The sequence below is a fragment of the Pan paniscus genome, chromosome 5 (genome assembly GCF_029289425.2).
Source record: "Pan paniscus chromosome 5, NHGRI_mPanPan1-v2.0_pri, whole genome shotgun sequence".
Taxonomy (NCBI): Eukaryota; Metazoa; Chordata; class Mammalia; order Primates; family Hominidae; genus Pan; species Pan paniscus.
In genome coordinates, this window is record NC_073254.2 from 149,414,211 (window position 1) to 149,429,128 (window position 14,918).

Genomic DNA, 14,918 nt, shown 5'->3' on the forward strand with positions numbered 1-14,918 from the left:
ATTAGTCAGTGTAATTTACCATATAGCAAACTAAAAAGCAAACTATATAATCACCTCAATTGATACAGCAAAGGCATTTGACAAAATGCATCTATTTTTTTTTAAAAACTGCCTACTAAGAGTAGGGGAACTTCACTACCTGATCACTATAAAAACCTATTTTTTAAAAAAACCTAACAGCTAAAATCATACTTAGCACAAGACTAAGATAAGGAAGAAGGCAAGGATATCTGCTTCCATTACTTCCATTTAACATTGTACTAGAGAGACTAGCCAGTACAAGGGGCAAGAAAAAGGAAATAAATGGCATCCAGATGGAAAAATAAGTACAAATGTTTTTATTCACAGATACTATAGAAGTCTAAGCATAAAATCCTGGTGGTTCATGCCTGTAACCCTAGTGCTTTAGGAGGCTGAGGCAGGTGGATTGCTTGAGGCCAAGAGTTTGAGACTAGCTGGGCAACATAGCAAGACCTCATCTCTACAACCAAAAAAAAGTTTAAAAAGCATAAAATAAAATGCTATCTATTAAAAAAAGTTACTAGAACTAATAAGTGAGCTTACCAATGTTATAAGGTACAACATCTATATGTGAAAATCAATCATTTCAAAGACTGGCAAGGATACGTTGGAAGTTGAAATTAAAAGGTTACAGTTTACGATAGCATTAAAAATGTAAAAGACCCCCTACACTGAATACTCTGGAGATAAATTAAAGAAAATCTAAATAAATCAAGAGATATACCATGTTCATAGATCAGAAGATTCAATATTCCTATAATCCTAGTTTATACATATTGACCTACACATTCAATGCAATCCCAGTAAAAATCCTAGCAAGCTTTTTTCCTAAAAATTGACAGATATGTTTTACAATTCATATGGAATTGGAAAGGAGAAAAATGTTGGAAAGGTTATACTACCTGACTTCAATACTTACTACTAAGCTATGGTAATCAGAGAATGTGGTGTTGGTATCAATATTGACAAATAGATTATTAGAATAGATTAAAGAGTCCAGATATAGATCCAGACATGTATGGTCAAATGATTTATGACAAAAATACAAAAGCAATACAAGGTATATTTAACAAATTCTACTAGAGGAATTGAATATCCATGAACAACAACAAAAAAAATGAACTTCAGTCTGTATCTTGCACCATATTCCAAAATTAACTCAAAAGAGATGCTAGACCTAACTGTAAAACATAAAAATATAAAACATCTAAAAATATATAAGAAAAATCTTTGTGATCTTGGGTAAAGCAAAGATTCTTAGATACACCACCAAAAGCATATCCTCAAAAGGAAAACAAAATTAACAACTTAAATTTCATCAAAATTGAGAACTTCTTCCCTTCCAAAAAAAAAGCACTTTTAAGAAAATGAAAAGATAACTACAAACTAGTAGAATATATTTCCAAATTACATATCTGATAAAGGACCCATATCCAGATTATTCATATGTATCATTCAAAACTCAAAAATAAGAGCAAATAACCCAAGAAAATTTGAACAAAAGATTTAAACAGGTCACCAAAGAAGGTGGAAAATAAGCATGTGAAAAGATGCTCAATGTTATTAGTCATAAGGAAAACACAAAGCAAAACCAAAATGATGACCAGTTAGAATGTCTAAAATTTTAAAAGACAGGTTATACCAAGTATCAACAAAGATGTAGGCACATGCAGCTCTCATACACTGGTGGTGGGAATATAAATAGTTCAGATACTTTAGAAAACAGGTTGATAATTTCTTAAAAACGTAAACATAAATTACCATATGATCCAGCCATTCTGCTTCTGTGTATTTACTCCAAGATAAATGATGGCATATGTTCACCCAAAAATTTGTACACAGATGTGTACATATCCCTATGATGAAATAATTACCAATAAAAAGGATCAAATATGGATACACACACAACATGGATAAATGTTGAAACTATGTTGAGTGAAAGAAGCCAGACAAAAAGAGAGTACATGCAGAATGGTTCCATTTATATAAAATTCTATGAAATGCAAACCTACAGTGATGGAAAGCAGATCAGTATTTGTCTGGGGACAGAGGGAAGAGAAGGAAGGATAGAAGGAAGAGATTCAAAAGAAATGATGGATATATTCTCTACCATGGTTGTGGTAATGGTCTCATGGGTGTACATATTCAAAACTTATCCAATTGTAAATTGGTTTGCATGGTTTATTTATGCCAGTTTTAACTCAATAAAAGTATTAAACAGTATTAGTCATCTCTGGTCATAGTCCCTCCACAATTTCCACAACTTAGATTTTAGCCTCTTTCACTGTTGTTTGGGCCATCTTCCTCTTTTCTCTCTTACCAATTCCAATTATTTTCTTTTTTAAATTCTTTTTACATTTTTTTTAATTTTTGAAACTTGTATTTTAGGTTCAAAGGTACATGTGCAGGTTTTTTATATAGGTAAACTCTTGTCATGGAGGTTTGTTGTATAGATTTCATCACGCAGGAACTAAGTCTACTACCCAATAGTTATTTTTCTCTGTTTCTCTCCCTCCTCCCACTAGCTACCCTCAAGTAGGCCTCGGTGTATGTTGCTCTCCCCTTTGTGTCCATATGTTCTCATCATTTAGCTCCCACTTATAAATGAGAACATGCTGTATTTGATTTTCTGTTCCTGCATTAGTTTGCTAAGAATAATGGCCTCCAACTCCATCCATGTTCCTGCAAAGGACATGATTGCATTCGTTTTATGACTGCATAGTATTCCATGGCGTATATGTACCACATTTTATTTATCCAGTCTGCCACTGATGCTATTCCTTATTTTCTTATGCTCAGCAAATCAACCTTTTCTCCCCACTTTAATCCTGTGCCTCACTTTGCACACCTGAAGTTAGCTTTAAAATTATGACTTTTAAATGCTTGTCAGATTACATTCTTACAAAAAGGTATTCACACTCCAAGGCGCTGGGGAAAGCTGTTTTCTTTTTTTGTCTAGTTTCATCTAGTACTATAAATGGCCTATATTATCTTGACAATTCAGGATTGTATTACCATCCTTGGTTATTTTACCACAATAAGGTTGGCATCTACTGAGACCTACTTTACCTCTATACATTTTATCCCTTTCCAAATTGACTCAGACTCCTGAGCTTCAAAAATTCTTCTCTCCACTTTTTAGAGTTTTCTCTTCTCTTTGCTCATTGTCAGACAGATTGTCAGCTGTCACTTCTGCTGTTTTCATGTGTTTGTTTAGAGAATCTTCACACATTCTTTCATTGTAATTTCCTGTCTTTAAATTGTTTTGATTCAGAAAACCTATAACCAAGGGAGTAAAAATGACGTGTAAATTTGGAACAAATATAGAATCTGAGTGGGTAACCTGAGGCTTACTTTGTGAGTTAAAGTGCATTGCATCTGTGTCATTAATTTTGACACTCTTTTTTTTTTCCAAGATGAATGACACTTATGTGATGTTACTGTATCTAATTCCCAAGAGAACTGTAGCAATGAGAATTCCTGTTTTTCCCAGCAGAAAACATCATCAGTTTTCTGGAGAATAATTTGCCAAGGTTGTCTTTTGCAAGAACTATGTTCAGTGTTCTTTTTTATTTATGTAGATGTTTCCAATATATCTTTTTGTAGATATGATAGTATTGTACAATCAATCTGTTCTATGAGCAATCAATTATTTACCTGAAAGCTGTTAGAATAATACATTAAAATAAATTTGACCACAGCCATACCAAGTTCTGTAATCTTTTCTAGTTTAATATTCAAATAATGTGACCGATAAAAATAATGTAACTAAGGCAGTCCAGATGCCTTTAACGAGTGTTATGTCTGTGATAATCTGAGTTCAGATTTATATCTTCAACAGTAAGTATTTAGCACTCTCCAACCCTTCTTGCACTTGCAATACTTTTCCAATTTAAAATTTACACATAAGATCCTATTTGATTTATCTCTTGGTATATATGAATTATGTAATGATTGCTGAGGAGCAAACACTATTAAAATGGGTAACTAGACATTCAAGTTAAACATTCCTTTTCCCATATCATTCTATTAACTTTGTGTCACCTTTTTTAATCTAAGTCTAAACAAATATATCTTTGCTTGGAGATAATTGTGGCTCAGAGATTGTCATTTAGAAGATTGTGTTTTGCCATACCGTGTTAAGATGCATTTTTTAAAAGAAGCAGTGTTCTTTCTCATTTCAGCACTTGGGAGATACAGGAAATGCTCCCCTCTCAGTCCACAACTAGACTGAAATTTGCTTAAGGATAAAGTCAGGGGATGTGTTTAGTTCTTAATTTGCTTGACTTCTGCAGCACGTCATAATGCTGCTCAGTTATGTCCTTGCAACACCACCAGTTATCATGCATTCAGTCACTTCTGCATCTCTTAATTTCCATAGTGTTATGCTCTCCTAATTTCTCCTTTTCCTCTGTGGAATGCCAGTCACCTTGCCAGCTCCACTTTCTCTGCCTACTCCCTAAACATTGAAGTTCCTAAGAACTCTGTTCTAGATCTTCTTCTCATACCGTAATAAACAGTCTCCTAACTACCGAATATGTGCTAATAATTTACAATTCTATATCTGCAGCCCAGAGCTCTTTCCTGAAGGCAAACTCTGTGTACCAACTGCCTTCTGGATCCCTCCACTCCATTATTCTATGGTTTTAGATGTATGACATTTGTTTTTCTGTCCACAGGCAACAGGTCCTCGGGGTTTATTAAAGGAAGATGCCAAAGGCTCTCTTCAGAAAAGCTTCAGGATTCTTAACGAAGCCAAGAAGTTAGCAAATGATGTAAAAGGTCAGTGTGGCCATAGTTTTTATTATATTCCAGTTAATCGGGTTGTTACTGATAAGATATTCTATCACACTATTGGAGAATGTAATTTCTTTAGCATGATTTTTGTGATGATTCTATAATCTATTTAATGCAAGTAAACTTTCTCACTAGTTTTACAAAATGTTGTCTACCTATCTCACTTCAAGTAGGGTAATATCTCATAATTTGTAAGTCTTATTTCTATAGCATCACTTCACCTATATCTAATGTATAGTAACTTTTAGTGTAATAAGTTTTTAAGAGTATCAAACCCAGGCCAGCCATAGTGGCTCACACCTGTGATTCTAGTGCTTAGGGAGGCCGAGGCAGGAGGATCCCTTGGTGCCAAGAATTTGAGACCAGCCGGGGAAACATAGCAAGATCCTGTCTCTACAAAACATTTTTTAAAAATTTAGTCAGGTGTAGCAGTGTGAGCGCACAGGCATAGCTACTTGGAAGGCTGAGCCAGGAGGATCGCTTTAGCCCAGGGGCGTGAAGTTACCGTGGGTTGTGATCACACTACTGTACACCAGCCTGGGTAACAGAGTAAGATCCTGTCTCTAAAAAGAAAAACAACATTAAATACATTTTTCTTTTTCTGAGATGAAGTCTCGCTCTGTCAACCAGGCTGGAGTGCAGTGGTGCGATCTTGGCTCACTGCAGCCTCTGTCTCCCAGGTTCAAGTGATTGTCCTGCCTCATATCTGGGATTACAGGTGCATGCCACCACACCTGGCTAATCTTTGCATTTTGAGTAGAGACAGGGTTTCACCATGTTGACCAGGCTGGTCTTGAACTCCTGACCTCAAGTGATCCTCCCGCCTCGGCCTCCCAAAGTGCTGAGATTACAGATGTCAGCCACCGTGCCCGGCCCTAAATACATTTTTCTTGTATTTTATTTCTGATTCAGGAATCAAAATGCACAAAATGTCTACTGCTATATTATGGGTTTTATGTTAAGAATATATCATTAAACATGGCTGCTCTTCTATATGAGCCATTACATTTATTATTTTATGCACGTATCTCTTGTCTCCCATTTGAATTGCCACCTGTTTCTTTCTCCAGTTTCATTCCCTACCATTTTCTGTCTCATATCTGTCTCCCTACCCTTACCTAAGTATTCATAATTCCTCCCAAACATGCTATTATTCCAAGCCTTCATGTTTTCAGTATTATTTCTTCCCCTTTGAATGCCCCATCCTTCACCTCTCTTCTTTGCCTAACTGCTTTCTTCCAGACCTTCAAGATTTAGTTCAAATGCCATCATTTCCAGGAAACCTAACACCTCATCTGATTTACATGCCCCCTCTCTGGTATAGTTTTCTCATAGGCTTGTCAAACCACCACAATCATGGACTAATTAATATTCCATCTTCTTTTACAATTTTTAAAACTTTTTTATTGATGCATAATAGATGTATAAATTTTTGGCATTCCATCTTCTTGAGGAAAGACATGGGGTTTTGCTAACTGTGTATTTCTAGTATGCATAATAGTGACTAGCTCAAATGAGGAAATACTTATTTTTTACAATAAATGGTGTTGGCTTATCTTACTTATCTTAGAAAGAAAAGAGGTTTTAAAATCATTTATATTTGGCATGTTTTGGTCTCAGTAGAAGCTGATATGGAATTACAAGTTCTATCTCGATTATAAGTAAAATTTTAATAGTACAATTCTTCAGGCTGTGTATTACAGGTGAAATAAAACTCCCTACACACATAATTCTGCTCAGCAGGTACCTCTTATTACAATCTGAAGAATGACTATAAAAAGCCAAAACCTGTGTTCCTATTGGACAAATGGACTCAATCCCATGACTTTGCGGTCACTCCTTCCTATCTCATACCCTTGCCCAAGGCTGGGAATAGGGAGGAAGGGAGCGAGGTGATTCATGCAAGTGCAAGAACCAATCCTGTCTTTAAGATTTTAATAATACCAGGGCCGTGCCCTCGCCTCTATTTCCCCACAAACACTGGTATTATAAAAATGAAGAAAGAATTTTATTTTCAGGCATTGTTTTTCCAAGAGAAAAAGAAATCTGAAGACAAGCATTGTAGGAAGGGTTAGGAGACAGAAATGTTCGTTAGTTTAAATTTCTTTTTTTTGTAGTTCAGGTAGTACATTATTTAAAGTAATGAAAACCCACAAACTACTCGAGTAATAATTCCTCTAGAAAACCAAGCCAAGGCTATGACGGAGATGGGAATGTTTTCTTGCTACATTATGACATTTCTCTGATTTGTGGCCAATTATGGAGGTTATAAAATGGCTGTTAATCAGGGAAATGCCATATATTACTACCAGGAACTGCTGAAATAGGCCCTACAGAGCAAAACTCTTGACAGCAGCTATTAAAATAGAGATTTAGTCATTTCTCTCTCTATGGTGCCTGGAGTTAGAAGGAATAAAAATGGTTAGGCCAGTATACCCTCCATATTTCTAATTTGTTGCTTGGTTCAATTCAGTACAGTTCAGTTAGTTTGTGAGCTTCAGTCGTGAATGACTTAGTACTGCTCCCTGCCATTTTTATGCTGTCCTTGCCTTGAGGGAATCTGAACTTGCCAGGAGCAATTTGTTTTGCTTTTTAATTTTTGAATATACATCTGTTAAAAGTAAATTTGCCCTTGTGTGAGTTTGAGATTTGAAGCCTGTCTACATTGCACTGATCGAATGTTTGTGGAGATAAAAAGTATTTTGTTGATGGATATGAGGCTTGGTACAAATTGATGACTGAAAGAGTGAAAAGATGAATTAGTACCACCAGGTAAAGGAACACTACTTTGCAGATGGACAAGAAATTTTTTTAGGCCAGGCGCAGTGGCTCATGCCCTGTAATTCCAGCATTTTGGGAGGCCGAGGCAGGCAGATTATTTGAGCCCAGGAGTTCAAGAACAGCCTGGGCCACATGGTGAAACCCCGTCTATACAAAAAAAATTAAAAAGAATCAAAACTTAGCTGGGCGTGGTGGTGTGCACCTGTAGTTCCAGCTACTCAGCTACTTGGGAAGCTGAAGTGGGAGAATAACTTGAGCCCAGGAGGCAGAGGTTGCAGTGAGCCAAGATCGCTCCATTGCACTCCAGCCTGGGTGACAGAGTGAGAGCCTGTCTCAAAAAATAATTAATTAATTAATAATAAAAATTTAAAAGAATTTTTTTCAGTAAAATGCCAACTTCACTTTCTCATGGAATGTGTACGAGGCAAGGAAGAAGTAGACCTTGGTTTATTAAAAGTTTGAGAATATTAAGATTTTAAAATTATACATCTTACCTTATATTGACTAACTTTTCAGTTTTATTTCCTTCTTAATTTATCCCCAATTTTTGTCTTTGCCCAAGATAAATGAAATTATTTAATTACTTAGAAAACTAATAGGCAACATGTTGGCCAGGTGCGGTGGCTCGCACCTGTAATCCTAACACTTTGGGAGGCCGAGGTGGGCAGATCACCTGAGGTAAGGAGTTTGAGACCAGCATGGCCAGCGTGGTGAAACCCTGTCTCTACTAAAAACGCAAAAATTAGCTGGGCATGGTGGTGGGTGCCTGTAATCCCAGCTACTCGGGAGTCTGAGGTAGGAGAATTGCTGGAACCCAGGAGACGGAGGTTACAGTGAGCTGAGATTGCGCCACTGCACTTCAGCCTGGGCAACAGAGTGAGACTCTGTCTAAAAAAAAAAAAAAAACTAGGTAACATACCTATAAAATAGATAACACAGGAAATAAAAAGACCTATTCCCTGGAGATCTGTGACAGCTCATTTTAAAGGAGGCGGTTTGTCTCATAGCACTGTAGCCTGTGGTATATAATTACAGTTAACCCTTGACCAATGCAGGGGTTGGAGAGCATGGACCCCTGCACAGTTGAAAATCCATGTATAACATTAGACTCTTCATAAACGTAACTAAAAAAAGAATCTATTCCCAAGCCCAAATAATGAATCAATGCATTGCTTGACATATGGTGCTGTCCCCCACAGAGAACAGTATGAAACATTATTCCAATCATTAAGTTTTATCAAACCAGTTGAAGCCTTCCTTCTATACAGTGGTCCTCCAAACACTCAGTCATTCCGTTCAGACAAGTGGGTCTTGAAGATTCTGAGATCATGGATGTAATACACTTGCAAATGCTAACCTGTTGAGATTCTGTGTTATTATTTTATATTTTAAAAACAAGAGAATAAACTGGAATACTGCAGTGCTGCTAAACCAAAGTACAATATAGGAGTGCAATTGTGACTAAGGGATCCTTTTATTATTAAAGATATACTCCTTTTGAATTTGCATATTACCCTTTGCCTGAATCAGCCTTTCCATAGCAGGCATGTAAAAGACAAGCAAAATCTGCTCTATTGACCACAATTTTAGACTAAAAGGATGAAATTAAGCCTGGGTCCCCTGGCCTACTGTGGTCTGGAGAACAAAGCAGTCTTTTCCAGGTGAAATTGCTGATCCCTCATACAAAGTTTTGATTCCTCCTTTAGAGTGTGAATGGTGGAAATAAAAAAATAAAACCAGGGTGGGCTTCGATTAGAGAAAAAACAATAAGTGGCAAAATAGTGGCAAATATAGAGGGGCAGGTTCTATTGGAAAGATTATCCCTAAGAGCGAGACGTAGCTTGTCATATCCAACCCCACCATGTGAGTAGAGGACAAGAAACAAACATTCAGAACACTCCTGTATATCATCTCAGCAAGAGACAGAGGCCTGTGCAATAAAAATGGGGCTTAGAGCTAAAAACTCATCTGGGCTTTGTTGTGTGTTCAGAATCAGAGTCTGAGATTCTATGGCGTTTTTTGCAAGTAAGTTAATTTAGACCAGAAACAAACAGAAATGCCTTCAAGAGACTTACAGGTAACATAAAGGGATGGTGGGGCCTGTGTTAAACCAAAGACTATTTGTCTTATTTAAAGGTATTCAAACTCAATTTTCTTGCTGGGCAAAAGAAAACAAGCCTGCAAGCCCACAGTCACCATGTCCTAGAGGAGCCAAATGCGGGTGTTGATGTCTGGTGGTTTTAGTTTTTCATTCCACTGGCTGCAGAGGGGACTCCCTTTTATCCCAATATCCTGAATCTTTGCAGAACCTGCTACCAGACAAGTACACCTTCCCTCCTTTCCTGAAGCTCCTACTATGACCCCCTAGTGGGAGGAAGAGCATATGCAAGCATGGTGCTTATTGCGAACAAGATCTAATTTCTTACTTTCAGATCAGAAGAGGGTTTCTCCATAACCTGACTCCCTGTGAAACAGTCATTTCTGAGGTTCCCATATGTGGTCACTCTAGTATGTCTGTCTGTCTGTGCAGAATAAGTAATCAGATATACAGCACATCCCAAACTTGTGACAGCTACTAGGGAAAGGGAAGCACAGGAGTAACAATCATGAAAGAAGGCTAGAAATATAAAGTTTCAGGAAATGATACCGTTCCGAATCATTGTCACCAAATTCAATGATTGCCTGCATAATGCAGAAAATTGGAGGGATTTTTCTAAGAAGTACAAAGATTGGGTGTAGCAACCTTATCAAATCAATTTGCTGGAGACCTAGAAGAGAAATACAGTTGTAGATTTCAACTTCTATTCTTCCTCACTCGGGTGCTCTTCTTTCCTACCCAGGTCTCAAGATCCTGCACTGGGTATTTAGGTTGACTTAGGAGACAGGGTCTTTAGAAATCTCAAGAAGCCAAAATCTGAACACAGTCGCTTATGCCTGTAATCCCAGGTCCTTTCAAAAGTAATCACATTTCCATGAATTTCACCCTTGTGAATGGGGCATTCTTTCGGGGCATTTATTTGTGCCCTATTCATATTAATAAAAAATAAAAATTCCATTTGAGAAACTCAACTGGATGGAATTTGAATAGTCAAATTAAACATTTCCATTAAAATTTATAAAAATCATCCCGATATGTAGTTGAAAAGTGAGGAATATATCATAGGTATACATATGCTTAGGAAATATAAAAAGGAAATAAACTTAGGTTCTGGACCAAGTAATTTAAATAAAAAAGAAATAAAGTCATAAATAACATTATTATAATAAAAACTGGTAAAACACACCAGGACAATTTTCAAACCAATGTCAGTGTATTACCTTTTACTTACTGCCTATGGTAAATCCAGCACTTTCTCATACATCTCCCAGTTTATTTCTCATATCAGTCACATGAAGGAAGATGTTTTCTTTATTTGCCATATGTAAAAAGGGACAGAAATGACATTTGAGCCCACATCTTCCAACTCTGTGTCCTATAATGATTTCATTGTACCAGACTAGATTTCAGAGAAATACTGTTGTAGCAGTTTTATTTTGAGATCGTACATAGTTAGTTCTAATATAACTAAGCCCTAATTTATATTTAGCATCATGTCAGAAACATGATAAACAAGAGTAACTGCTCATTATTAATGCAAGTGACTTGCAACTCTGCCCTGCGATTTTTATTCTGGATATATCTATCTTGTGCCATTTCAATGGGCATGTGACAAAGGAAAATTACACTGTCATTGTGTTCCCAGTCGACCCTTGCTACTCTGCTGCTTCCATTCCCTCATTGTGAGTCCTGCTTTTGCCAAACTAATTCTAGCACATTTTTCTTCTACTCTATGAGGAGGAGATGAGAAAGGGAGAGCCAGACTTAAAGACGTATGTGTGTGTAGCCTTTGAGTTTTGGTGGATGTGATCTTTAGAGAGAAAATAGAATGACTAGGCTTCTGTTATTGGGTTTGAGAGCTGAAGGAATAAGGAGAGGGAATCTAGAAAATATAACTATGGATTATAAATTAAATCTTCTTCTTATTCTTCAGAAATCACAAGTAAAAAAATTCAGTTGGATTTTCTTTTAACTATCGATAATTCTATTTCTTCACCCTTGTTACAATTCAAACTGAATCACAAGAGTTCTTTCTTACTTTTAGTTATGGATACACTATGCTTCCTCTGTCTTTTATTTAAAATCAGCCCAGGAGTGCTTATTTTTCTAGGTTTTCCTCGCTATTATTTTGTAAGTTCCATATTGAAATCTGCAATTCTTCTCTGAATAGCTTCTACTCATCTAATTCTATCACCGAAGCTACAAAATGTTTAGATGTAGTTCAAGAAATTCCAGAAACTACTTTAGAAAAAAGTGATCAGCGTAAGAAAGGGCAAATTAATAAGGATCAGAGTCAAGCAGCTGAAACATTAAAAAAAAATCAGAACAGGGTTGGAATATACACATTGTAACTTGCTAGTACAAAAAAAAATGCAGAGAATCAAAATTAGCGCTTTGGAACTTGAGAGGCAGCAGTAAAAATATTCTTCAGGTCAGTCTTCTGAATAATTGGCCCAGTTGTTCAGCCAGCATTTTGCTATCAGAATGCAGAAAGTGGTATAAACCCAGGGATGCCCTTCAAATTAATGATCTTTCTCACCATACATGAATATCTTGCTTGCCAGAACATTTGAATGCTCCATTATTTTAAAAACTAAATCCAATCAAGAAGCTAAGAAATGAAATTTCTACAGTTCCATTTTCTTAAGTGTTGAAGACTTTCAAGCTAATATCAAAAGAGCAGCCCTTTATTCTCAAAGAATTTGTATAGATATCACTGTCATAATCAGACTGGCTTTATTTCAGAGAGTATGCTTTTGGTAGCCTATCCAAAGATTTTATTTTAGTATAAACAGTAAAAATAACAGAAGTATTATAAGAAAGATGAATTGTGATTGACAGAGGAGAAAATCCAATTACTTGGAAAGTATATTTTGTGGGATTAGAATTGAAAATAATAATATATTAGTGACTGAACTAGACATATTGATGTTTTAGAGCCGTGCTTTGCTGGAATATTTTATGCTTTGTTTTTCAGTGATGTCAGGTCTTTGGCTTGGAATTTAACAACAGACACTTTAAACAATGTTATGTGCTTATATTAGTATAATCCGTAGTATAACAGAAGTTTAAGGTGTCTGCCTATAAAACTCTTTATATGAAATGGAGTGAATCATTAATTAATATGTCCAGTACTCTTCTTCACATCCAGACACCGATAGTTCAGAATCCTCCATCTATCCACCTTTCCCTTTGCTATTCTTCACAGATGCAGGCCAACAAAGATGAGGATAGTTCTCCAGCTGCCCATGGCCTGCACAGTTCCTCTAATGAGCCACATGCACAACCTCTGAGAGGGGTGTGCACACAGTCAAATCAAGACTGCTGTAGCTCTATTCTTTGGGGCGTATTCTCTCCCACCTGCCTTCTCTGGGTACCAGGAAAGTGATGAAAATCAGTCTTGGTGTTGACAAATAACATGAAGATAGCAAATAACATTCTTCCCCAGTTAGGTGGTTTAAGTTTTTTAAAACATTGAAAAACAGAAATATATGCACACAGAAAGCAATTTAGCCAGCACAACCAGGTATAAAATGAGAAGTTTTAGTACATTGTCCCTCACGGCACTATTAACTGCCTCATTAATTCCCAGTTTCTACTCACTATTAATTACTGTAAAGGTTTTTGGCATGTTCTTCTCTACCCAGCTCCCACCAGCCCCTACCATGCCAAATGCTTGTATATGTGTCAGCATATATATGGTGCATCTTGCTTATTTTCATGGAAAGGTCTTAAGGTTTATTTCACATCCACATCCGCTCATCTACTTCTTTTTATAGATTGCACCTGTACCATTGTATGAACATGCTGTGTGGATATAAACAGTACTTTAATCTTATTAGGGTATTTTTATTCCCCCCTCCTTTTTTTTTATTACAAATGAAGAGCTAATGAGTATCCCCAAAGATAAATCTTTTACAGGTATATTGAAGGGTAAATTTCTATCAGTAGAATTGCCAAACCAAATACATGTCTATTTAAAATTCTAATAAACTTATTAACTTGCTCTTCAAACAATGGAATCAATCTGCACTTCCACTAGCACTCTTGTGAACACATGGCATTATCATACATTTAATTTTCCCCAATCTCAAAAATAAGAAATGACATCTTACTGTTGCTTAGTTTTACAGTTGTTTATGATAATCTTGAGTGCTTTTTAAGAATTTCATAATTGATTATGTATGTTTATTTTATTGTGAACTATGTATTCTTATATTTTCCTCATTATGCTTAAAAATATGGAACACTTTGCATATTTGCCTGCCAGTTTTGCACATAGACAATGCTATTCCACTCTGAATAATTACAACTTGGTTATATATGTTGCTTAGGTGAGGTTTCTCTGATTTCTGTAACTGTGACCAATTTCTTTAAGACAACAAAGGAGAAAATGAGAGGAAGACAAAGGAAAGGAGGAGGACAGGAAGAAAAGGTTGAGGGTGATGGTGGGAGGAGCATTGCTACCCAAAATGCTCTACTAATCCCTAGTTTTGACTATCAATCCCTGGTAGAATGCAGTAGTTAGCATTGTTTATGGAATGAGACTATGTGGATTTGAATACCACCACTGCCATTTATTAACCATGCAAGCTTAGGAAATTTACTCAACTTCTCTAAGTCTCAATTTCCTCATTTGTAAATTGGAGATAGTAGTAGTATACACATCATCATATACATCATACATCAATGTTATTGTAAGGATTAAGTAAAACAACCCACAGAAACTGAAGAACACTAAATGTGTGTAACATACACATTCAGTGCTTGTCAGGCATTACTCTTAATAAATACTGGTCCATCCTATCCAGGAGGGACTAGAACACCTTCTCTTTCTTGGTCCTTTCTCAGTGGTCCTCCTTACTTGGGGACTCTGTCTTGTATTTACATGTTGCATTTCTGTGGAGCTAATTTAAACAATTAGTACACATGTCCCAAAACAATTTTTATGGCATAAGAAACTATTAAAAATTTACCTAAAAAATGAGATGTTGTATCCAGTCAAGAGAGGTAAATAATACTGTGGGAAGTATAGGATTTTTCATATTTTGTTTTTTCAATTTGAATTTTCACTAATAAATGATGTAAGAAAAAGAAAACAGATGAACTCCATTTCAGTCTTAAGATATATTTGCAGTTTAATGCATACCTGAGTAAGATTTCTAAACTTATATCAACAGATTGGATCTTTATTTTCTTTCCCCTTAATGATTTCAAATTT

The 14,918-nt window shown here is 36.1% G+C and overlaps 1 protein-coding gene across 1 annotated transcript in view; it reads left to right on the top strand.

Annotated features, from left to right (window-relative positions):
- The window catches only part of LAMA2 (laminin subunit alpha 2), a 637,137-nt gene that overhangs the window by 537,542 nt on the left and 84,677 nt on the right, over positions 1 to 14,918 (top strand). Inside the window, exon 41 of the mRNA XM_055114116.2 lies at positions 4,701 to 4,803. Coding sequence (XP_054970091.2) covers positions 4,701 to 4,803 — 103 coding nt within the window. The remainder of the gene's footprint in view (positions 1 to 4,700; positions 4,804 to 14,918) is intronic.